The sequence below is a fragment of the Molossus molossus genome, unplaced genomic scaffold (assembly GCF_014108415.1).
Source record: "Molossus molossus isolate mMolMol1 unplaced genomic scaffold, mMolMol1.p scaffold_m16_p_5, whole genome shotgun sequence".
NCBI lineage: Eukaryota > Metazoa > Chordata > Mammalia > Chiroptera > Molossidae > Molossus > Molossus molossus.
Window position 1 is genome coordinate 40,960,984 of NW_023425388.1, and position 26,146 is coordinate 40,987,129.

At 37.3% G+C, this 26,146-nt stretch overlaps 1 protein-coding gene across 1 annotated transcript in view; it reads left to right on the top strand.

Annotated features, from left to right (window-relative positions):
• The first annotated feature begins 7,055 nt into the window (after positions 1 to 7,055).
• The window catches only part of NAALADL2 (N-acetylated alpha-linked acidic dipeptidase like 2), an 881,081-nt gene continuing 861,990 nt past the window's right edge, over positions 7,056 to 26,146 (top strand). Inside the window, exon 1 of the mRNA XM_036243146.1 lies at positions 7,056 to 7,226. Coding sequence (XP_036099039.1) covers positions 7,184 to 7,226 — 43 coding nt within the window. The 5' untranslated portion in view covers positions 7,056 to 7,183. The remainder of the gene's footprint in view (positions 7,227 to 26,146) is intronic.

Consider the following 26,146-nt stretch of genomic DNA (forward strand, 5'->3'; position numbering starts at 1 on the left):
CAGGACCAGGTGGCTCAGCTCTGTCTCTCTGTGGAAGAATTCCAGCTTCTGGGGCCTCAGACCTGCACTTGTTCTCACCAAGCCCAGAAGAAGGGCCAGGGCCCAGAGATGCTGTATCATTAGCCCAGCATCGGCAGGGCACCTGAAGCATCTGTAGTTTAGTTTAGTCCGTGCCAAAGCTCCCATAGTTGAGCTCAGTCTCTGTCTCCCTCCAGTGAGCTTAGTCTCTGTCCCGGCCTCGGTCTTGCCTCGCTGCACTGCCCCACCAGGCTGTGCTTGAGCCCACAGGGCTGCTCCAGAGAGAACATGGGCAAACAAATGGGCAAATGAACGAATGAAACTGGGGCTTTTTTAGCTTTGAATACATAAGTGTGAGCTTGGGAAGGAGCAGGCATTCTTTCAAACTAACCAGTCTCTTTCCCAGCTGTTTGTGGGCTTGTGCTGGTCTCTCCCGTTGCACCATCTTGGTTTCTGCTGTGCCTGTGCCCAGCAGAGGAATGTCCCCTTTCCTGGTTCTTCCTCCCATGTGATCTGGGGGACCACCTCTTGGCTCCTGGGGAGACTGGGAAACTGGTTCTTCCCCCCTCCTGGGGATTAGCATTTATTCGGGGAAGGATAATGCTACGTTCTCTGGAAGCTCTAGCTTCCTCGTTAATTTGGCTTAATTAGAAGTCTAGCTTCCTTCTTTTCTGTTAATACCTAACTAGCTGACTATGCTAACAATAATAATATACATTTAAACTTTAACTACTTTTTCTTTTTGAAATGATACTTAGCTAGCTATCGCCGCTAGTCTTTTCACTATCAGCAGACTCACATTGATGAGGCAGAGTTCTCTAATGAGTATATCACTTTAAAATGTTTTGGCATTTAAGCCAAGATTTCATGGGATCCTCATAAAAGTACATAAATCACTATATACTATGATTACAAGCTTGTATTTAATGTTTTGATATAAATTCTGTCACATTCTTGTATAGTATTGTTCCCAGCAGCAAATTAGAACCTTTTATAGTATAGAGGAGGAAAACTTCCACTTCTCTCCTTCTAGGTTCTTTGCCTTTCCTAATAATTAAATTGACATAAGACAGATTAACAGGAGAAAATGAATTGAATTACAAGAGCCCCCTAAGAATATGAGGCCTGAAGGGCAGCCAGGTAACTGAGGCTTATACAGCATCCTGAGCTAAGAAAGGGTGTAAGGGTGTGGGATGAAGGGGGGAAGGCCAATTACAGAAAGGTGAGGCGGTATATGGGGAACACAGGTGTCCTGTAATACAGACACGTTTCTTTGGTTAAAAGTTATTTCTGGTAATAGCTCCGTGTGTGGTACAAGTCCCCTTTCCAATATAAATTTTCAGTAGTTGAGGGGGAAGGTGAAGAACTTTTTCTCAATGTCCTGGGTTTTTATTGCATTTAGCTCAAAATAATCCTCATGCCAAAGTGGCACATTTTGAGATACCTCCTCTGAACCCTCTCAGTGGTATCCCTGCTACCTGGCTTCCAACTGCCACCTCTGTGTCTGTTATTTTTAGTGAGTCATTGTATAGCTTAATTACATGAAATAACCTACAAAGCATCAGTGATTGTTAAGCAACTCTGGTGTATGTGTGTGTGTGTGTGTGTGTGTTAACATATAATTAATATAATTTATTGGCTTCTTTATTTAATAAAACTAGTGGAAAGATCATTAAAATGACAATACTCTTCCTGCCATTAATTATGACTTCTCTTTTTTCCTTGTTAATGGATGCTTGTTACTACTGAAAGTTTCTTTTTATCTGCCAATACTGATTTTCTTAAGATTCTGTATGCAATTTTATGAAAAAAAAAAAGAGAGAGAGAGAGAGAGAATTAAAAGTGATATTGGAAGGATACTTTTGCCTACCAGTCAATCAATCCTAATACAAAGCACTGAGTAGGCCTTTTTTCCTTCTTTTTTTTTTATTTATTTTTTACCAGTTTTTGCTATTATATTCGCTTGCACAGAAGAGTAAATATGATTATGTGCATATTGGATTCAGCTATTTAGAATTATAATATCAAGTGTGTTTGAGGATGTCAGATAAGTTTGAGTGAATGCACTAGATATTATTGGAGGTTTAAGAGTCATTGGGATGGAAAATTGTGGTGATTAAGTGTTGACATTATTGAGTAGGCTGTGGAACAATGCGCACAGGTGAGCAGAGAACTAGTATGACTATGTTTTAGAAAGATCTCTCTGGCAGATATAGAGAGGATGATTTAGAGGGAGGAACAATTTATTTAGGGAGTTATTGCCTCATTTAGAAGAAATGGAAAGTTACAGGTGGATTTCAATGACACCGATAGGATCTAGAGACTATTTGAGGAATGTGGGAGGGTATATCCAAGAATAAATCTTCAATCTCTGTTTAGGGCAGCTGAGTGGACAATAATCTCAGATCCAGAAGATTTGGGCCAGCATTTCCAAGCATGAGACAAGCTTGTTTAGTTTACCCCTCACCCTTTTTCTTGTACAGTGCCTTTGCCCCTCTTTTCTAGCTAACCTCCCTGTCTGGGTTAGCAGCTATGAGCATCAGAAAATCCCAGCCTAGGAATTCTTGTCTATAGTCAACCAACAATGCACGATGATTAAGGGTTGTCTTTTACCTGGTTAGTTTCTCAGGCGATGAGTTCGTCCGGGAGCAGTTATCTTCCTGGTAAGGAGATATTTTTACATGGCAATTTCCTTTATACATGTAAGTTTCCTTTACAAAAGGAGACATGTATATTCTAATTATAGACAGAGGAGGTAAAGAGAACCAGTCGTCTGGTTCCCAGTTGCTCGAAATAAACCTCATGTCCAAGGGTATATTTTAGGGTAGCATGTTCTGGTACCCTTTAAGCACATCCACTAATTCTTAGAACTGTCATCTCAAAGATCCATCCTGGTTGCTGAGCATGGAATTGCCTTCTGACAAGGGTTGGCAGGATCACAGCTTTGAGGGTTCGAGTCCTCGTGTCTCTGTGGATATCTATGGTTTTGACCAGATTGTGTTTCTCTTTGTGTTATATTTTTCATTTTGAACACAAGTACCAGGTTTGTGTCATTAGATGTACTGTGCCATTTTACATACCCAGGGTCCCATGTTCCAATATACAATGCCAACATTCAGAACTTTAAATAACCATTTCATGTGTGTTTGTTTGTTTTTAAATGTTCACATATATCTTCCCTTGAAAATCGGAACAAAACATTTCAGTAACTACCCACAAGTTTAAACTGCATCTCTGGTTTCTTTCTCCTGTGTAGGTTAGTGGAGCCTCAAACTGCAGGACAGGGGACTGCGTGGTAACCTCCTCCTTCGCCCGCTCTCCTCCCAGAGTTCGCGTTAGCAGTTGAAGTAGAATCTTGGAAACACAAAGAGGTGATGTGGTTTAACATTTTTTATCATGAATGTTATCTATGTCATTGACGTTGTTTTTAAAAATGTGCTCAGGAATTTGATAGCAAAGTCTTAGAATTCATTAGAAGACACATTCTGTCTCATAGACTTTCTTTGCAAGATTCAGAAAATTTTGATAATTTTAATAATTGTGTTAGTTTCCTTTTCACCCTTCAGTGAAACGATTCTGTCTAGTGTCACCCACACCCTGTGTGTGTGTCGGGGGGGGGGGGGGTGTTTCTTGCTAAAAAAATAATTCAACCCAGTAAATCTGAAGATCTAATTCACTTTATTAAAATGATTCATGAATGGGGCAGAACCCCATCCAGCAGCCAGAAGGGCTCTTGGAGGGATTGTACAAAATGAAAGGTTTTTGTAGGAAAAAGGGTGGAGCAAGGGAACTATTAACAAAAGAAAAGAAAGGATTATCTTTAGACCAGGGATTCTTTTTTGGGGGTGGTTTCAGAGGAAAATCAGGGGTTTTATCATACAGATTGTTTCTTTCAATGGGGTATAGAGTGGGCTCATGGGACAGATTACCTCATTGGTGTTGACCAAAACATTTCAGACCGATGGATTATGTTTCTGGGAGAGACTGAAAGATGAATTAGGTCATGTGTTAATAATTTAGTTTCGTATAATGGTCTTTGGCCCAAGTGACTCCATTTTAGGCCAGTGGTTTTCTCTGTATTAGTATGTTTTAAGTGAATACATTAACTATTTTTCTCTTTTTTACTTACTTCTACCTTTCAGTCCTATTTGAAAATTGTCATGAGTATCCTCATTCTTTTATCCTTGTAGTTCTGAATTATTTGCTCTTGCAGATAAACTTTAAACTTTAATTTGTCATTTTTCCCCCCTTCCTGAAATAGATTCTTTAATTCACCCTTTCTGATGAATTTTTGTTATTCATCTTAACAAAATCTGTTGAAGGCACAGTATATGGTAGTAACTGTTGGGCACTAGAGACATAGTGACTGGACCCAGATATGATCTCCAATATCCTGATTGAAGGACAGAAATAGTTAAGCAGTACATACAATGCCGTGTGAGAAGAGCCAGGTAAAAGGACAAGTTCTGTGTTGTTTAGGGACATCTGGAAAGTGCATAGAAGAAACTGTGGGGAGAAGAACAAATGTCCCCCTACCCTTAAGGTTCTTCTGGCTGGTCTAATAATCAAATAGACATGAGACAGAGTAGCAAGAGAAAATGACCATATTTAATACATATGTATGGTATACCCAGTCAGAGACCCCCACATGCAGGAGAGGCTTAGAGATAGAAAGGGGCATGGAGGTATATAAGACATTCTGAGCTAGGAATGAGGTTATGTACCTAGGGGGCTTCAAAGGGTCACTGCAGGAAGATAAGACGAGCAGATGTTTAGGAAATAGTTTTGCCCTTCCATGTAGATGGGTCAAAAAGGTCATCACTGATAATCTTTTATTGGCATGGCCTCTAATTCAAATTCTTCTAGGCAGTTAAGAGTGGGGGGCAGAATTTTCTCTTGATCCTGCAGCTAAAGTTGCTTTTAGCTCAAAACAATCTGCATACCACAGAAGCCCATCTTGGGTGACTTATTCTGGATCCCCACAAAGCTTCAACCAAGATTGGTTCAAAAAGAATCCCTGCATATGAATTAGGCAAAGGGCAGGTGATGAAGGAAAAAAAGAATTCCAGGTGTTAAAGGCCAGAGAGAGAGAGAGAGAATAGGAGGGGGGGGGGGAAGGGATGGGAGGGGAAGAGGGGGAGGGAGAAGGGGGAGGGGAAGGAAGAGAGAAAGGGGGGAAGGGAGGAGAACATGTGTGTCCATGGTACTTTATTAGTATTGAAAGTGTTTCAGTATAACTGAATGTATGTTCTGTACAGCAACAAATACTTTTGAGGTTTCTGGTGTTTATATTTTTAAATTTTTCTTTGGCTCAGAAATAAGACGCTATTCTATTTTCATAATGACTTCCTACTTGCCATAATTCAGCTGTTATATAATGGGAGCTTTATAGGTGTTATTGACTAATTTTAAGTGCCTCGGGCAGATATGTAAATACATTCCCAAGTTTGTCATAATGAGTGAGGATTGATATGCATGTTTCTTCTCTTATGGGGAAGTCAGAATGTGATGATTATAGTGTTTTATTGGCAAACATTCAATTTCAGGTTACTTTTGGTAAAGTATGTAACACAGTATATATGTTACGTTATACAATTGGACTAGGCAAAGGAGCACTCTATTCTGAAATGAACCACAATCAGGATTTTAAAACAGAGATTTGTGGCATTAAAGTCTTTGAACAGCGCATGCTTTAGATAATTAATGGGCCAGCGCACTCCTTCTACAGACTACAGACGGGAAACAGACACAGAGAGGCAATGCAAGAGAGAACTCTTGTTAACCGTGATGAGGATTGTTCAATGCCATGTTTGTTTTTATTTCTAATGCTGTTGAGAAAACGTCTCTATTGTTTGCTATTTCTATTGTTAATGTAACTTAATGTAATCACATTTTTTTATTAATAAGCTAGCCAATGTAGTATGTAGCTTTTTTCAAATTGAAAAATAAAAGAACTGTTAAAGGAGGGGACATTTGAGCCTTGGATTTTTTTTTTTTTTTTTTTAATTAATCCGACCAAAGCTAAAACTTAAGGAATTCTAGAGGGAGAAAGTAGAGATTGTTTTTTTCTTTCAGATGTCTAATGGGAGGCAGAGCTTAAATAATTGACTAATTTTTGTGATCTACTTTCTCTTTCACTTACAAATGAATAAAGATAAATCTCCAATTTGTCCCTCATCTTTACTAGAGATTATTTTTCTTTAAGGCACAACAGTTAAGTTATACTCACAATGTACCTATTAAAAAGGTAATGCAAATATCGGTATCCTTTTACAAATGAGGACCACCAAGACTGGAGTGAGTCATTTCCTTACGGTCTCTCAGCTAATGAGCAACACAACTGATGTCAGAACATAGTGACATCAGTGCTGTATTTTGACATTCTTTTATAAGGAGCAGAAAGACAAGAGCAGAAAGACAAGGAAGAAGATGAAAGAGGAAAAGGAAGAAGACAAGGAGAGACAGGAGGAGGAGAACATTTTGCTGTTGTTCTTTTTTATCTACCATTCACAATGTTTAGCAGTCCTACTGCTCTCAATTTTCATAATAATCCTCTGAAATATATATATTGCCTTTATTTTATAGTTGTGGAAGCAAGTCTCAAAGAAGTTGCATTCTTCAACTAGCTGCACAGCTCATATTGGAGCTCCCCCAGAGCCTGTCTCTCCACCACTGCACAGAATTGATTCCAAAGCTCCTCCTTATTTCTCTGTATTTTTAAAGTGGACATTGCAAAATTTACTTTACATTTTATTCTATTTCTATAAGAGAAACAGATTGGAAACACTAAAAAACAAACAAAACTCTGGCTCTGCACCATGGTGCATTGACAGTATTTACACACTTTCAGAGGAAAATGTAAACTCATTTCGGGACCAAAGTGAAAGTAGGGAATTCAGAGTTAATATTAAAAAGGAAACAAAGCCACGTTTTGTGAAGCGCACATTAAGAGCAGTGCATTGGATCAAAGGATGTGATCTCACTTCATAGTAAAACAGGTCCTGCAAGCCCAGGTAACTCAGGAAGCAGAATGCTAATTATTCACAGAAGAAAGCAGGTAGTATACTGTTACAATACTACAGTAGAAAGTCAGAAGGTCACCGAGCTAGCAAGGTAACTGACACAACTTGAAACTGTTTGGCCCCCTTTAAAAAGAAATTATAAAATGGGAGAAAATGAAGCAAGTTTACCTAACACATCCTTGCAAGGTAAGTGCCAATAGCCTCAGAAATGTCTGCAGTCAGAAATTTAAGCAGTGTGGATTACAAAGTCTGTGTGTGTGTCCCGCCAAGTTTCAAGTTGTGCTTGTGTGTGTGTGGGGGAATTGTTTCAGAAGAAACTGTCTCTTTTGTGCTCAGCCACTTGATCAACACAGACAGACGAATGTGTGGGGCACAGGAAGAGCCTTATGCGACGCCCCAGCATCGTGCTGGAGAGACGGTGCAACCAGCCTCTGTACATTTCTCTTGTAAGACCTTTTACAACAGTGACAGAATATTGATTCTTGTCTCCGCCTGTACAATTTTTATTTGTAATCAAGGTTTTCCATCTTCGGGGTTTATCAGCTAAATGTCCTTGTAGTAGTATTACTATTTTTTAAAGGTGGAAAACAGGATCTCAGAAAAGAGCAAATCAGTTGGGAGAGGGTTTATTTTACATGTCTTACTTAATCAGATACCTTTGTCCTTTGAAGGCATTGGCTTTGTTGACATTGGCTTGACTAGGCTTCTGTGGTTCAGCTTGTTGATAGTAACAAGTACAAGGTTGCTCACACTTTGCACTTTTTTGAGTGAGAAAAGTTCTGTTTAAAAACTAAAAACTAAAAAATGGGTCTGATGCTTATTTGTTGCCATGATTTTTTGTAGTCTACTCTCTCATGAATTATTTGCCATATTTAAAAGGAACATTTTAATCAAGATTTTTTTCAAAAATCTACTTATAATGCCATTTTTATTTGTTTCATTATGTTCTTGTGGTGTTACCATGAAGAAAATTCCCAAACAACTCAGTTTTTCATTAAGTACATATAATCAAACATATAAAACTACATCTGTGAAAAATAGCACATGCAAGAATAACAATAAGATAATCACAGTCATGCCTGGTCATAACAATGTAGCATCCAATTTATAGAGTTAAATTATCTTCTAGAATGCCTATGTTTTTTTTTTATTTAATCATTTCTCCACTTAATCCACTTAAGAATCTCAGAATCTTATTTTTATTTCTGTATGTTTCCTGAAAACATTTTTGAAATATGCATGACATGCTATTATAAAGCATTTTTAATTTAAAGATTACTAAAAAAGTCATGTAGTACATTCTATTGAAGAAAAACAAGGTACAAGGCTCATTTAGCATAATTCTATGAAATAATTTATTTTTATGTGTTTTATAAACAAAATGATATTATGCATGTGATTATTACATGTACCTTACTAAATTGTGTCCATAATATCTTTCCTTGAAAAATATATGTTGTTCATATAGTAATGACTGTGTAGAAAATGTATATGACTCTTGGTCAACCACCTGCACAGCCTGTCCTAGAACTGTGTGGGTACATCACCTGTGTCTGTATTCAAGGGATTCAAAATCTAGGGAATAACCAGGCCTCTCCCCTTTCCCCTTATCATTCCTTTTGTGTCAGAATAGTGGGTAGTATTTATTTTAGAATCTTGTAATATGTATAGATTTTCTGTTTTGTTTTCCTTTTTCTCTGACACTTCTATGTATGTTACATTTCTGGAGCTATGTCCCACTTTAAAAGGGCGATCTATCTATCTATTTATCTATCTGTGGATAGATACACACATTCTTTTTAGAATTAATAACCATTATATATAAGGGGAAAGTACACACAGTTTAAAACAAGAGCTATTGGAATGCCATGGTTTTAGTTAGGAAATGCTGTGCTCTGATCTGTGAACCTGCTGTCATTGGGGAATGTCTGTGCGACCAGTCCTGTCTCAGGCTGTATTTCCTTTGTGCAGCCTGTGAAAACTGGTCAGTAAGGGATGTGTTCTCTTCTGACCTAACCTGAGTGAAAATCTTATCCTTCGTAGATCCACAAAGAGTTCAGATATACCTTCTTTGAATATTGAAATGCTTCCATTCCAGTTGTATTTGCCTTAAGATTATTAAGTGAACCCATTAATCAGGTGAGAGTTAATGAGAAATGAAGGTTCTTTGGTTGTTGGTTTTCAATTATTTCTGGATTTATTTGAAATTATAACGGAAAGTACTATAGGGATAATTTGCAGCTTTATTTGTACATGGGAAGGTAAGAGGTTTTGATAAGTGTGTTTAATGTTTTATAAAAGAAATCAAGATATATCCTGGCATCTCCATTTATGTGATGCTCTTACATGATTTTATATAGCCTGTCCTATAACTGAACTTGAATTTAAAAGTATCAAAGTAAATAAAAAGGCATTTGAAATATTGTTTAATTTTGCCTTGATTTAACAGCATTTATAAAAAGATTCTGAAGTTCTCTGAAATAATACTAGTTATTATCAGCTCTACTTATAAATGAATGTCCACTAGTAGGAACAACTATATTCAAATACTATGTTTTGTACAATAAACAAGTGGATGATTTGAGTGTTTTGGCTATGAAGATAATAAATGACAGTAGAGTATTTTTAGACTGCCATCATGTGCTTTGAATAATATTTTCCAAGGCCATGTATTGTACCTAGAATGTCTAGATTCAATGGATCATCTCTAATCAGAACTTGGAGGGCTGGCCATAGACATCGTCAACTTTATGCATTTTGTCATTATTTCCTGTAGGTCTCTGATCTATTTTTAGACCCCAGAAACTGGTTGAGTGAGCCCTGGTGGGTGGAGTCCATAACACATCACTATTTAATATTACTATTTAATGGCATTGGTAACTTATTTTTTTCCAAATGAAAGTGAAGGTTATGTCCACCTTCCTGTGAACTGATACCAGTTTTCTTTTCAAACATAAAAAGCAATCTCTTCCTTTCAGTCCCAATGAAATGTAACCCCACAGACAATTATGTGAAGATTCCATACATGAAGGTTTATAATATTCTCAGGATTCACAAAATGAAATTATTGAGAGTAGGGCAGAATGCCAGAATTTTCTTTCTAATTCTTGAAAATATAAATAAAATGTATATATAATATGCCAAAAAAAAAAAAAAAAAAGTAGGGGCAAGTACTTTTTGAGCATTGCCATTTGCTGAGAGAAGGAAGCATCCTTGCATAACAGATGCAGACTCACAGGTACCACTGAGTGGCTCTTGGTCCGTCGTGATAGTAGTGAAAGGCCACGGCTGGGATGAGAGGGTGGCAACTTCCTTCTTGGCCAACAACCACCTGGACAGTTCCTTAGGTGGCGGTTTCTCCAGAGGCTACCCTTGGACAGGCCCGGGCCACTGAGCTTTTTTCTACTTCTCTCAGAGTTTTTCTTAGCTGGTAGGGCAGATTCTAGTCAGAACTGTCCAAAAAGGAAAGACTCTGCCATAATCCAGCTTTGTTCCTCATCCCCCGAGTCACTTCTACATCAGCAACTCAGTCCTCAGCAGCTTTTTCCACCTTGTTTCTTTCCTCTTTCTTGGTCAAAGCATGTGCAAGGCCTCTTGCCTCTTCGTAAAGGATATAATATGCAAATTTACCCTTGGAAGTATTTGAATAAAAGCTATCCCTAAGTTCAGTGCCAGAACAACCTTGTGAGCGATTTCATGGGGTGTCCCCTGGGCCGCTGAACACAGCCTTTTCTCTATCAGCTGCTTGGATGTCTGAGCATCTTCCTATCATAGGCCGCCTTCCGACCTCAGTTCTCTAGCTCCAGGAAACCTCTCCAGTCTGCAAAAACTAGAACTCAGAGGAAAATGTAAGTACAGAAGAGTTGGCAACACCCTGTGGAATTCAAAGCCAGCTTTAGACAGCAATCAGCAGAGAGGAGAGAACTCTTTGCTAACACACTGAAGGAGAATTTGATTGTCCGAGTTAGGGGGAGATCTGTAGATCATTAAAATTTTCAAGGTAGGACGAAGCTTAGAGGGCCTCGAGTCCAATATTTCCACTGTGTACCGTGGCAGACAGAGGTCCTGTGAAGAAAATTGTCCTTGGTTTCTCAGAAGCAGTTGCCAGGTCTCCACCCCAGCTGTTCAGAGCCTATAATTTTATGGAGGAATTTGGCACATTATTTTCTGCACGTGTTTACTTTCCTTTTTCAGAAGGGGAAGTCAGGCTCATGTATGCTTTCCATATTGACACCTTTCAGTTTCTGTGGTTTTGGCCTGGGAAGAACTGCCGAGTATTTAGTGAGGCCATGGAAACCTGGTCCGCCCAGGTTTGGGTTTTCTCTCGACTCCATAAAAGTTTCATTGACCTTTAAGACATTGACTTAACTTGCATCACAACCGGGAGAATGGGCACGTCCATCAGCACACATTGTCTATTTCTCACGACACAGCCATGTGCTAAAAATGATACTCATTTTATTTGGCTACTAAAAGAAAAAAAAAAAAAAATCTAGGCAGAAAGGTGCCTTAGTGTCTGTGCTTCTAAGTTGCAGCCGGAAGGCAGCAGTGCTGTACACTCCGACCTGTTAGACTGGTTTGGGGTGCATGTTTACTTTCTGTGGTAGAGAGCATATCTCTGTAGTCATCGTCCTAAACCATGCCTGTGAGTGCCTTGAAATCTTTCCAGAACTCCAAAGAGGCTAACAAGTTGCGAGTCTCTCTTGTCAGCTATAGACTTTGAACAACATTTTCAATCAAGAGAAGTGCAAGGGGCCCTTGTGTCAGGAGGAGGACTTTCACTCGCTCATCATGGTAGGTTGGAAAAAGAAGAGCTGAGACATTGTGGAGTTGATGTTTCAATATTGAGGCAGCAGGGCATTTTGGAACCGAAGCTACGCTGGAGAGGTCTTATGTAAGGACAAGAATCGAACACATTTGGAGCAAGTAAAATTGCAGAGAATGTTAAGGCAGGAATTCCTAGGTGAGTCTGATCTAATGTTAAAGGTATACCGTGAAGATGGCTTGGGGACTTTCTCCAGGTGTAAGACAGAATCCTTGGAGCGGGCAAATGAGATTTGGAGATTAACTCTGACATAATATATATGTTAATCAAAACAAGTAGCCAAGGAGATCTCTTTTCCTTGCCTTTTTAAACATAAATAGGATCGTTACCTTATTAGAAATAAAATGCAATTAATATATTTGAATGGAACATGAGGTAAATGTGGTTAAAAACGTGGTCTTTAGTTGAAACCTGCTGCTTAGGGAAAAGCCAATTCTCAAACACTCTGAAATGTAGTTTGTCCCTATACTTTTAAATGGTCTGAAAAGCACAGTTTAATTCCCTTTGATTTAAATGATATTTTATAGCACTGAACTTGTTTTAAAGGGAAGCGCTTTAAGTTTCAATTAAAGTCACTATAAAATCTTCTCGAAGAAAAGGTGATGCATGCCTACAGGATGACTTGATTATTTAAACATTATTATAAATAACGTAATTAAATTTTTTTCATATATTTAAAAGGTTGGATCTGTCTTTGAATCTGCTTTTTTTTTTTTTAAAGCAAAGAAACAAAGGCTGCAGTAATAATTTGATGATTATACATGTATAAACACCACATAATTGTTACATTGTACACCTATTCTCTAGATTTTGGAACGAGTTTAAATAAATTTAGCTAACTCAGTAAGACAGTAAGCCAACCTTTGTATTACAGTTTTTGGGGGAGAGGATTATTAACTAAGCATGTACCTAACGTATTAGTGAAAGGTATTACACTTGATACAGAAAAGTGAGGGGAAAATGGGTGACTGAGAAGATTGGAAAGAAAATGTGATTAGGATGAAAACACTAAAGGGAGCTGAGCTTCAGCTGATCCCTTGAGCTTCTAATCTCTCTTCAGGAAAAGCATATGTAAATAGTTTTGTTTGACAGGGCTGTTTTGTTGCTCTGTTGATAAATGTTTAACCATCTCCACAGCTGAATACTCTGGAAGGTGCATTCATAAATGCTTTTATAATTTCTATGGAAACGTGACCCACCTGTCCTCTTTAAATCCCTAATCATAGTATTGCAAATTGTGTATTGTGTACTAAAAAAATTGCGTGTGACTTAGAGGATAGGTATAAAACCCTACATACTAAAAAATCCCCAAAGAGAAATATTTTGGAAAAGTCAGCTACTGACTTTAATGTGATACATATGAACATGCAAAAGATGTCACATACACCTGTTAAACAGCGCAGCCAATTTGCTGTCTGACTGCAGTCAGTTCTCATTTGAGAACTCATTAGATTCTTGAAACCTTTTCATCTCTGTGATTCTTTTGTTTTCTCAAAAGTGAGTTCCTTTGAAAACAGGGCATGAGAAACAGAGAGAATTGAAGGGTCACCTTGCTTTATTTTCCTCTTTGTTTATGGACCTTTAATGCAATCACAGGCAAGTCCCATCTTCTCTTAAACTATTAGTAAATCCTGCATCAAATTCATGTTTCTTGGTGGCAGATGTTGGAGGTGGAGAAATATACTCTGGTAAAAAGGGGGAAGTTGCTTCTATTCTTGCCATTCCTTGGTTATATGTATTGCTTGTATCGTTCTTGACTATTGATATAAATACAAACAGGTACTTATGAATTTATAGAGAAACCTAGGAATTTATAGAAGGTTCCATAGAGGAGACATGATGTACCTGCTTCTGGCAGGTTCGGTCAAGTAGAATAAGCGGCCAGAATGAAGAAAGTCTTTCCTGGCAAAATTAACAACAGAGAAAAGCCCTAGAAATGGAATCTATTCCAATATTTATTTGCTCTATTCTCTTCTCTTATTGAAAATTTTAAAAAAAAGGATTTTCCAAGAATTCCTACTTTGAAATAGGCTACAACTTAGTTAGCATAATAGAAGACTAGGTTAAAGTAATATAACAGTTAAATTTTGTAAACAAAATATAAACCACAACATTGTAAACAGCTACCAAACAGGTCACAAATTTGCTTTCAAGCTTCATATCAGCCAAAGGAAAGTATGAAATTGGTTTTAAAATTTATAGTGTTCAAATGATATAAAAATGTGTCAGATATTAAAGAGATGCATGGATTTCTCCATTAAACATGGTGATAGAAATCAACATAATTTCTCTAGTTCACAGAAAACAGGCCTAACTAGAAGAGAGGGTTTTTATTAGGCAACACTGAGAAATAAAGTTTGAAAAGATACAGAAGTAAAGAAAATAGTAATATTTAACTCATCAGAATCTTGACAAGGACAATTTTCTTTCGCTCTCCATAAGATTCTGCCATTTTAATAGACATTTCTATCTATCTATCTATCTATCTATCTATCTATCTATCTATCTATCATCTATCTTATATAGAGAAAAAAATTTAAACATAAATCTGAAAATAAAAATAAAGAAAAATAAAACAGAAGAATAATTAGGAGCCCTGGCCAGTGTGTCTCAGTGGGTTGGAGCACTGTCGCATACACCAGAAGGCAGTATGGTTGATTCCTGATCAGGGCACATACCCAGGTTGCAGATTCGATCCTCAGTTGGGGCTGTACAGGAGGCAACCAATTAGTGTTTGTCTCTCTCTCTCCCCCTTCCTCTCTCCTATTAAAAAAATAAGAATGATCAAGAAATACAGACAATAAAATGTAAGTTATTACATAACTGAAATATTCACAATATTAAATTTCCAGAATATAAAATGTTATTTTGAAAATTAGGCAGCTATATATATTTTATAAGCATATGGTGTTACTGACATGTCTCCTCTCCTCTGGAGTTTCTACTGGATTTTATTTGGTGTTTTAGGTTGATTTGGTTACCAAAGGGGTCACTGTGGCAGATTTGGTTAGGGAAGGGAAGTAGGCAGGCAAGGGACAAAGAGTAACAATAAAGTAAAGCACGTTGGTATTGATAATATTTATATTGCATTAGAAACCTACTTTGGAGATTTTAGAAACTTTAAGTGCAATGAGGTAATGATGTCCTTTCAGTTTTAATTGAGACAAAGGCAAATAGGAATTTGGGGGAGAAAACAGAAAAGTTTAATAAGATAATAGTAATGTTTTCATTTCTGAGTTTGACCTCTTAACAGTTTTAGGTTTATATTATATATATATATATATATATATATATATATATATATATATATATATTTAGTTTAGCATTTGACCTCTATAGATTTTTGTAGACATCACCTTTTTTTCTAGATTAGAAAATATAATACCGCTTATATTTTTAGAAATTAGTACTTACTAAATTGTATTTATCAAAAACACTCTTGTGTGACTTAATAACATAATTCACAATGACATTGGTATTTAGTTAATGAATCTTCTGGAATGGTAGTCTTCACATGAAATTTGCATTTACCTACATTGATTAATTAGTAAATAATTTATCTTCATAATCACATAAATAAAAAGGAGAAATAACTATTATTTACTGGGTACTGAACCAAGACAGAAATGTACTAAGTTTATATGACTCACAACTATCTTGGCCTTCTCTCTTCCTCCAACAAACTCATCAACTGATCTTCTAAGATCTCTGTGTACTGGTAGTTTCTGATGAACTTCCTATGGTTTGTTCAGCTATCGGATCAAATATCATCTCAGCGATCTCTAGTCTCTTAAACTAAAGCAGCTGGTCTCTATCTCAGTGCCTAATTTTATTTCTTTTAACATCTCACCACAAGTCATCTTTCTGTATATTTATTTACTGCCTACAGCCCTGCAGTAAAATGTTCCCTCTGAGATGGAAGACCATAGCTGACTTGTTTACTGCTGTATTTCCAGTGCCTAGAACCATAGCTAACACATAGTATATTTTCAAGCACAATTGTAATATACTCAGAAAAAAACAAACATAAAATGCAACTTATATTTATTTCAACATAAAAATTATTTCAGCATAAAGTAGCAGTCTTTTAACTTGGTAAATACAAAAAATAAAACATGATGCCTTCACTAAAAAAAAAAAAAAATTGGTAAGTAAAAATGTCTTAAAATTGAAGGAGACCTTTTTCTAGAAGAATTGACGTGGAGTATTATAAGAGATTGGAAACAATGCAACACCATTCAAAATTAGAGAATTTGTCCATCCTTGTTTCTTCTTATCCTGTAATGCAGGGACTTTGGTTGGGGTTACCTAGATAAGCTCTCAAGGGTCTAAATGTGCAATGATGATGGTGGTGGTGGTGGTGATAGAGGAAACATTTATTAAGTGTACACTAGGTGATGGGCTGTTTTAAATGTTCAACATATATTATTTTATCTAATATTCACAACTACCTAATGAGAAGTATATGCTCAGTAAATACAAATATAAATGATCACATTCCTATATCTTCCTTATAGAAAGAAAGCTGCCTTCCTGTTCTATTTGAAATGCATCCTCCTCATCATCCATCATCACATAGTGATGGAAACCTGAGTTTATTTGACAAAAAAAACGGATAAACTTGAAAAATACTTAAAGTTAAATTGGTGTTTGTATTAATGTAGGAGGAGAAATGCAGTGTGAAAACTAGGTTTGTGGCTCAAGTGACTGAGAGAATAGTATTTCTAACTGATTTTGGGAATGGGGGATAGGGAATAGTTCATAGATGAGAAATATAATAAGTCTGCTTTAAACAAGATGATTTTAAACTAAAAGTGTTATATATTGATGACAATGTCAAGGACATAAATTGCAAAAATGACACTAAACCTTAGGCGAGAGCTCTGGGATGAAATGAAGACATTGGAAATTATCAAAACTTAAGCCGTAGATGTGGATAGGTGAGATTAAACAAAGGTAGATGTTAACGTCAGGAGAGAAGACTGATGACAGAGTCTAGAAAACCCATCTAAAGTCTGAACAGAAACAAAAGAAACTGAGAAGAGGTCATAGAAGAGAGAGAAGACACTGATGACAGAATTTGCGGGAAAATGCATACTGAAGATTTCTATATAAAAAAGGTGAAGAATCCTAAATGACAGAAGAATGAAGTAGCTAGGATTTGGTGGTTCGAACCTGGAATGAAGGTAAGACGTGAGAAGGAAACAGTTTGAGAAATATCAGGAATTAGGTGGAAGGAGAAGACAAATTATAACATCAAGCTGTGAGCAACCTGACGTCGTAGAAGTGCTGCAGTCATGCCGTGGACAATGACCACCGGCAGGGAGGGGAAGAGAGAAGAGAGAACAAAGGAGGTAGTTACCACGCAACGGTTCCGTGAGGTCTGTCTTATGTTCAGTTTTCACAAATGAGGCAACAGTGTCAGAGAGGGAGAGGATGGAGATGGTAAAATGAAAGCAATGTCTGATGAAGATGAAGATGTGGATCATTAGAGAAACTGCAAGGAGCAGGACAACTTCTTTTCTGTAAGAATGTTAAGAAGAGTGAATGTGATGACAGATTCATCCAGTTCCAGAGAGGGTGGGTGACGAGGGACTTGCCGAGTGGCCTGCGTCTGTGCAGTAGAGGATGCAGTAACCCAGCCAAGAGTTAGGGCGGGACTGTGTGTGGGTTGAATCCACAGAAAATAAATAAAAGGATTGGCCAGAAGCAGTCTTAGTGAAGTTAGGAGATAGTGTCAGTGAGTGTGGGAAAAGCAAGCGACAGAAAAAAATGTAGGCTGGTTATTAAGATAGCTTTCATAGAGACATGAGTAAGTTTGTGTGTGAGTGTGTGTCAGGGTGTGTGTGTGTGTATGAATGGTGTGCGTATGTGTACAGGGATGCATGTACACTGTTGGCTTGCCTGAAGATTTAGCTAGAGATTGTTATTGTGGAACATTTAAGCTTTGACACGTCGCACTACCTAATAAGCCCATCTTAGCCAGTTTGCTTCCCACTGCATGCCCCTGGACTCTAGCCAAGCTAGAGGAGACAGCACATATCATTACAAATCCATGCGGCTTTGTGAAACAGGGGGACACCCAGGCTGCTTCACCGCCACTACACTTTTCTAGTGGCATCTTCTCATCTACGTAATGTTAGCGAAAAGCCCGTGCACACCACTGGCCGTGCACACCACTGGCTGTGCACACCACTGGCCGTGCAGCATGGATGAGACAGACCCGTGAGGCTTCAGGAGTGGGTTTGCACTTCAATTTGACTCTGTTTGAAGAAAGCAAAAGTACACTGGGATCAATGTTTATTCACTCAAAAATGTCAAGACCTTTGATAATTAGTGATTCACATTAGAGTTTGTATGATTATGTCCTTATTATTAATAATGAACTACCACAATTGGGCACTTAGTAAATACCAGCAAGGGGCAAAGCTAGGATTTAAATCTAGGACATATCTGACTTTATTGTTTATTAACCTCAACATTTCCCAGGTGTACCATTTAAAAAGAACTACCTTAAAAAACAAACAAACAAACAAAAAACAAAACCACTCTTGAAGGAGTGTTTCAAATAGTTACCATTAATATTTATATGCAAAAATTAGTGACTGTTAATTTTTATTACTGGAAAGAGTAATGTTTTATTCACAGTCCCTTCTATAGCTGCCATATCTGCCTTTCTATGGATACTGTGTTTTATAAGAATTGACATAATTTCCTGTACACACGTACTGTTTTCTGTTTGAGTACGTCATGAATTCTTTTGTCCACCTACTCTCACTTTCTTATGATATTTTCATCATACCTCCATTCCGGGCACTTTTTATTGAAGGTGGTAAAGTTCTGAAAGAAGAGTTAGAAGTAAATGGGTTCTACTAAATTCAAGAATGTTTTGACAATTAACCTTCAGTTTGAAGTTTTAGGTGACCACGGACTGATGTAAAGGAATATAGACTTACCTCTACAACACATACCTTAAAGAGGTTTTTAAACAATAATTTGCTGATGCTGAGGATATTTCCTATTCAGTGTTTCTAATTTAACAGATTACATGTAAAAGCCATAAACTCCTTTATGTCATCCATAAACAAAATAAAAAATGTTACACCACATAACTTCGACTTAGTCCATAACTCTAGGCTTAGCCTTAGGGTTTGAAGGGAAAATTATTCCTGTTACACATTTTAATTATACTATAAACTTTGGGAAACAGCTATTGATCAGCATCTGGCATCAGACAGTCATTGCTTTCTTGTTCTGTATGCCATACAGACTAAAAATGAGGAATTTCAGGGGAAGTAAAGGTAGTAGATGTACAGTAAAGGCCTTTTTTTTGGTTGAACTTGAGAAACTTAAAAATTAGAAGACTTAAAAATTATCTCCTATATGAACTTGGTGGAAACTAGGAACACCTAGTTTTAGTTGGAACTCAATGTTTTAGTTGAGAAATATATTAGCTTGTTTTAAGAAATATTTATTATCTAGTGATACTTTTTGCTTATTGCCAATATTTTAATACAAAAATAGAAGGGCCTAATTAGGAACGTTTTTTGTTTTGTTTTGTTTTTTCAAATCTTTATTGTTGGATGTAAAATGTATTACAGATGTTCCACATTTTTCCCCCATTGACCCCCTTCTCCCCACGCCCGCCCCCCTCCCACCTTTTCCCAAATATTGTCTGTGTCCGTTGGTTATGCATATAATTTCTTTGGTTTATTTCTTCCCACCCCCCAACCCCTTTCCCTTTATATTTGTCAGTCTAGCAATGAATTTGTACTTCTTAATCCCTTCACCTTTTTCACCCATTCCCCCAACCCCCATCCCAACTGGCAACCAACAAAATGTTCTCTGTATCTATGAGAATGTTTCTGTTCTACCTGTTCATTTTGTTTGTAGATTCCATTGTTAATAGATATGTATTCATTGCCATTTTGTTTGTTCATATATTTTATCTTTTTCTTCAAAAAGACCCTTCATAATTTCATATAATAACGGTTTGGTAGTGATGAACTCCTTTAACTTTTTCTTGTCTGGGAAAGTTTTTATATGTCCATCAATTCTAAATGACAGGTTTGCAGGATAGAGTAATTTTGGTTGTAGGTTCTTGGTTTTCATCACTCTGAATATTTCTTGCCACTCCCTTCTGGCATGCAAAGTTTCTTTTGAGAAATCAGCTGACAGCCTAATGGGAATTCCCTTGTAGGTAACTAGCTGCCTTTCTCTTGCTGCTTTTAAGATTCTCTTTGTCTTGAACCTTTTGCATTTTGATGATGATGTGTCTTGGTGTGGGCCTCTTGGGGTTCATCTTGTTTGGGACTCTCTGTGCTTCCTGGACTTGTATGTCTGTTTCCTTCACCAAGTTAGGAAAGTTTTCTGCCATTATTGTTTCAAACAGGTTTTCGATTTCTTGTTATCTCTCTTCTCCTTCCGGCACCCCCAAGATGTGAATGTTGGCACGCTTGAAGTTGTCCCAGAGGCTCCTTACACTATCCTCATTTTTTTGGATTCTTTTTTCTTTTTGCTGTTCTGATTGGGGATTTTTTGCTTCCTTATATTCCAAATCGATGGTTTGCTCCTTGGATTTACATACTCTATTATTGAAGCTGTGTAAATTATTCTTTATTTCAGTTAATGCCTCCTTCAATTCTAACTGTGTATCCATGATTTCTGACTGGTCCTTTATTATGCTCTCGAGGCCCTCCCTAAGTTCACTGAGGTTCTCACTAAGTTCATTGAGCATCCTTATAAGCAGTATTTTGAACTCAGTATCTGTTAGGTTGCTTATCTCCATTTTGCTTAGTTCTTTTATTGAGGTCTTGTTCTGTTCTTTCATTTGGGACCTGTTTCTTTGTCTCCTCATTTTGGCTGCCTCCCTGTGTTTGTTTCAGTGTATTACTTAATGAGAGGTATGGGGCTCGCTGAGACCAGATGCTGCTCGTTTGAAAGAATTTAGGAAAAACCTGAAGCAGGATCCAAGACTGGCCAATCCTATGGTTAAGCAAGTGGCAACAGCTTGGGTGGGCTTGAAAGTTGGGCGGGGCGGGGCCTCAGGGAGTCAGCAGGGCGGGGCTACCAGTGTGAGCCAGGTTGCTGGAGTCCCAGATATGGCTTCTGTCTGCTGCCCCAGGGAAGGGCTCACCAAAGGAACAAAGGCCTCTGACAGCACGTTTGTCCCTGAGAAAGCCCCCTCTCCAGCCCTCGCTCCAGTGCCAAACAGCTCAGTTCTTCCCTGTATGTCTCTGGCGCCCCTCGAGCTGCCTCTCCTCCAAGCTTAGAGGGAGAGAGTCCGATAAGTCCGTGCGCGGGCCCTTTAAGGAGATGCCTGGGGCTCTAGCCGCTTCAGCTTCCCTGAGCCTCAGTTAGTTCCTGCTGGTTTTTCCAGCCAGAAGTTATTGGGATTCTCTTCCTGGCACTGGAACCCTGAGCAGGGCACCTGGTGTGTCTCTCCCTCCCTCCCACTCTATCTGAACAAAAAATGGAAAAATGTCCTCGGGTGAGGATTAAAAAAAAAAGAATCTAATTGTGATATGCTGTGCAGCTCCAACTGGATGGCCCGAGTCTTATTGGTTGAAATAAGATTCCTGGAACCCCTATAAAGGGGCTGGTTCAGATGGCAGAAACAGTGCAGGCAAGCTGTCCAGCACTGGCTTCTCCCTGAAATGCAGTTCGCACGAGACTCCTGTGTCAAAAAGGCTGATAGGCTCCTTTCAAAAAAAGTTGAGCCCATTCAGCCTCCTGGAGACCTTCTTAGTAGGTGCCCTTTTTTTGGCCCCAGGGTTCACAATATATATCTTATAGAGCTCCAAAATTCACTAATTAAACATTCTGTAATTATTCCCTCTTGAATTTCAGAATCTAATTAAAGGCACGATCATTTGTACTATGTTGCCTTGTTTGGTCAGTTTGGGGGCCTCAGTATCTTTATTACCCCAGCCATTAAAGATGTTATTTTGAAAGCATCGGCAGGGAGTCAGCATTCGCTTTCCTTGCCACAGGACACTCCCTACCTCCTCACAGTGGGACCTAATGAGTAGTAATGCTCACCCATTTCTTCCCTGTCCCTTTCTTCCTAACCCATAATGTAATTAAATCCATTGGTTAAGCCGTCCATGTATGTACTGCCGTTAATAGTGGCTCCAGGTGCAGTGGTTTACACTGATCAATTTAATTTTATGTAAAAACTGAAACTCAAAATATGATTTTTGAAACAGAATGTACAAGTCTCTATTTCTTTTTAAAGAAAAGTGCAATGTTTTCCAATTATACTTTAATTTTGGGGCTGCCATCTACTTTTCTTTGTAACTTTTGCATATATCCTGGATATAATCTGGTAAAGATAGGATATAGGCAGTCAATTTCAGACATGTCAGGTATAAGCAAAAATGTTCAACCTGATTTAATTTAGGTTGAATCTTAAACATTGAAAGAGAAGCTGTTGATAGATGCAGATTGTCTTTTATCCAAATTATAACTTTCTCCAGGGATATATATATATATATAGAGAGAGAGAGAGAGAGAGAGAGAGAGAATTATGTAAAATAAGGTGCCTTAGTGTAGTGTCTCTGAACAAACATTAGGCATTGAATTTAGACATTTTATAAAAGTTTATGTTTTTAAAAGGAGGTATAAGAAGGTACCGATCCTAAGGATGTTATTCCTCACCACATTTTATTCTCACAGCAATGCATAAGGCTGTTACCAGCTTCCAGTTACCCTATGTGTTCTTGTCATCTTTTCAGGAAGCAAATGAATGGAAAGAAGGAAGTTTAAGCAGAGAGGTGATATTTGATACCACCTTAAAGAATGAAAAGTTCTCCAATTCAATGATTGGAAAAGTGATTTCAGAGATAAGAAACCAGTTGTACAAAGGCATCTGGCGTGACTAGTGTGTTCGGAGAATTTCAAACAGTATACTAAGAGCCCAGTAAACATGTTACTGGAGTTCTGATCTTGTTTTTTCTGGGCTAGTATAAAACATATTTCAAGCCCACTGATTACAGGTGAGGTTTAAGGCTAGTTAAATTTTAAACCGAGTGGATGATAGCATCCTGTTTTTACTTCATCTCAGCATTTGTGTAACTATATTGTCAAAGCATCCTAGAAGTGGAGCAGTTGATACCAAGGACTGAATGTGTTGTTAAAATGAATTGGCTGATGTTTGGGGTTTTTTTTTTGTCCCCAATCATGAATTTTAACAAACCAGGCTCTCTGTCCTCCTGGCAGCTGAATGACTTCTACATCAGTCAAAAAACCACATCACCCAAGACAGATAGATGCTTATTGCATCTACCCATATAAATAGGACATTTGTAAAATATTTAAATAGCAAAAATGTACTTTGCATTGCAATGTACTTCATTTATGTAGACTCCAGTCAAGGTTATTTTTCCTTGAGCGCTCACCTTCTCGGCGATGCTTTTATATCCATATATATTATCCTCACTCCCTGGAACCCTAGGTAAAAATCTCTTGAGGCCAACACTTGCCATGACATGTCATTCACATAAAATGCCTGCAGTCATATCACACATGTTTCGTCAACCTGTACATTCTCAATCGCTTTGCTGTGCACCTGCTGCAATGCAACCTGTCAGTTTGGGAGGAAACAGGGCCAGGAAATCCCCATGCTACCTCCTTGTCCACCATGCAAGGATTTTAGCTTGACACATTAGATATCAGTAGGAGAGACTGGAGTTAAGAGGCAGTGATATTCTGTCGTCATATCAGAGCAACTTCTTGAAGGAAATCTGGTCCTTTCCACAAAAGCAGTTCACCTCCACTGTGGTTAACATCTCTGAAATATGCACACATGCTCGTGTGCAGTCTGATACCAACCTCTTTACTTCTAGGACGCCTGACATTTTTCATATGTAAGAAAATAAAATTAACATGAAGTTTCATTACCTTGATCACTAACTTTCAGAAATAATCAAAAGCAAGAGTGAAAAAAGTAGATTTTAGATGGCAAATAAAATAATTGTTTACCATGCACACATATGCAAACAATTGTATAGAAATTCAAGAGAGATATGAATCTTTTCATGGACCACCAGGTGACAGATCCAAGACTAAGGAGTTTTATTTTTATGTACGTTTTTTTAAAGACAGGGTAAATAGATATTTTCAAAGGAATTCATAGTGCAAACAGCATTAAGATAATTTCACACATTTTTTTCTAATCAAAGATTGTATAATTCACTTGATGTCTTAATATATCCATTAGGAATTTTTAATTTTTCTCCAGAAGAACAGAAATATGTTTTATTTTCTAAAAAAAAATTCTGGGTCCCTTAATTTATGATTAAAATGCATATAATTTGCAGTATAAAATTTGGAATGGCAAAGAATTTTCTCTACGTTTGATCAGCATTTAAAAGCAATCTCAAAGTAATATATTAAGGCAATGCCTAGTTTTCATTTTGCGTGGATCATTAAATCTAATCGTGAAAGTGCTATATATATTTCTAATATAGAGATAAATGCTTAGGAGAAATAAAAATACATCTATAGTTCTTATAGTAACACTAATTTTTCAAGTTCCCTGTTACTAATCCACCTAAAAAATGGATCAAAGTGAAATCCGTTGATCTTTTGGAAAAAATAATATGTATATTGTGAGACTTGTACAAAAACCTAACATTTTAACTGGATATATTTTTATTATATATATTATAATGCATACTATACATTTTAATCTAATTAGATATTCATCAGAAGAACAAATAATCTTGGTCTTTAGCAGAAACATTTTACAAGTATAAAAAATATTTTATTGTATGTGCAAAAGTAGGGAAGGATACTGATTAGTACTGGGTTCTTATTTTAAGACTCTTTCACAGTAAAGCAATGGGAGAAATAGGAGTCACTGGAAACAACTGTGGAGTATTTGAAGTTTATTTTTGTTTTTATTCTTCAACTTGTTAACTACCTTTTGGTAGTAACATGGCTAACCACCCTCTAGCCCCTTTCCCCTCTGTCCCTCCCATCATATAACCTTCTTATGATACTTGGGCCTAAAGTGATTCAATAAATTCTTTACAGTAAATTGTTATATAAGTAATGGTGGAATTTCATGCATCAGTGGAAGATATATTTTTGTGTGACAGCACCTTTTATGACCCTCAAAAATATCACATAGATGATATCTACTGAGATTTTAAGATTGATGAGGTCTTATTCCACCCTCTTCCTTAATTTTTCTTCACTAGCTGGGTCATACCTAAAATTTCACTGCCTGGAAATTTATATAGCAAAACAATCCTATTGACTGTTTTAATGATTTATTATTTTCCTGTTTTATTGCACTTTAACAGCCATCATTTATAGGATGTCTAAAGGAGAGGTATTTTGAACTAGGGTCTTCTTATAAGGACACTAATCTGATCATGGGTTCCTACCCTTACATCCTCATCCAAACATAATTACCTCCCAAAGACCCCACCTCCCAATACCATCATATTGGGGATTCAGGCTTCAACTTAGGAATTTTGAGGGGCTATAATTATTCAGCCTAGAACATGTGTCATGCCAACAAACGACAGACTCTTACCTTTCAGATCCATTTTCATCTATTTTGCATCTACGTAGCTACTCCTTTCTTCACCTCTGTATCTTCTCTAAATTTTATATCTTAGTAATTCAGTGTAACAGTCAAATTTATGAAGTTGATCAGTGTACTCTTAGAGCTAAATTAAACTGAAGCCTCCTGTCACAAATCAGCATGTGGGGTAAATAGAGATTTTCTCATCTCTGCTCACTTCTCAACTCTGCTGGCTTTAGTCATCCAGAGAAAGCCTCCTCACCCCCTTACACACACACACACACACACACACCACAAACCTAACAACAAAAGTAAATATCATTTTGAATACAAACACTTAGTTCCTGGACTATTTATTACCTTTCAACTTTGGTTTTTAGGGTTCATTTTATTAGAAATAATTTTTCTTAGGTTAAAGAGCCATAATTACTAATGTCAGCAGCTATTGTAAGAAAGTGTTTAAAGATATGTAATGTAGACTATAAATTAGAATTGTTATATAGAATTGCAAGGGGGACCTACTAAGATCGGTAAATAGTAGCTGTGAGGCAAGAGATTTCAGCTGAATGTAAGGAAGGACTTTTAAAAATGGTGTGATTTCTTTTTCTCATAAGAAAAAAAATAGTATTAAAGCATAGTGAATTCCTTATAAACAGATTTAGTGCAGTGTAAGTCAGATTGCCCCCAGTTAGGGATAATACAAAGGAGACTCATTATTGGGTTATTTATGATGATGTTTTTAAG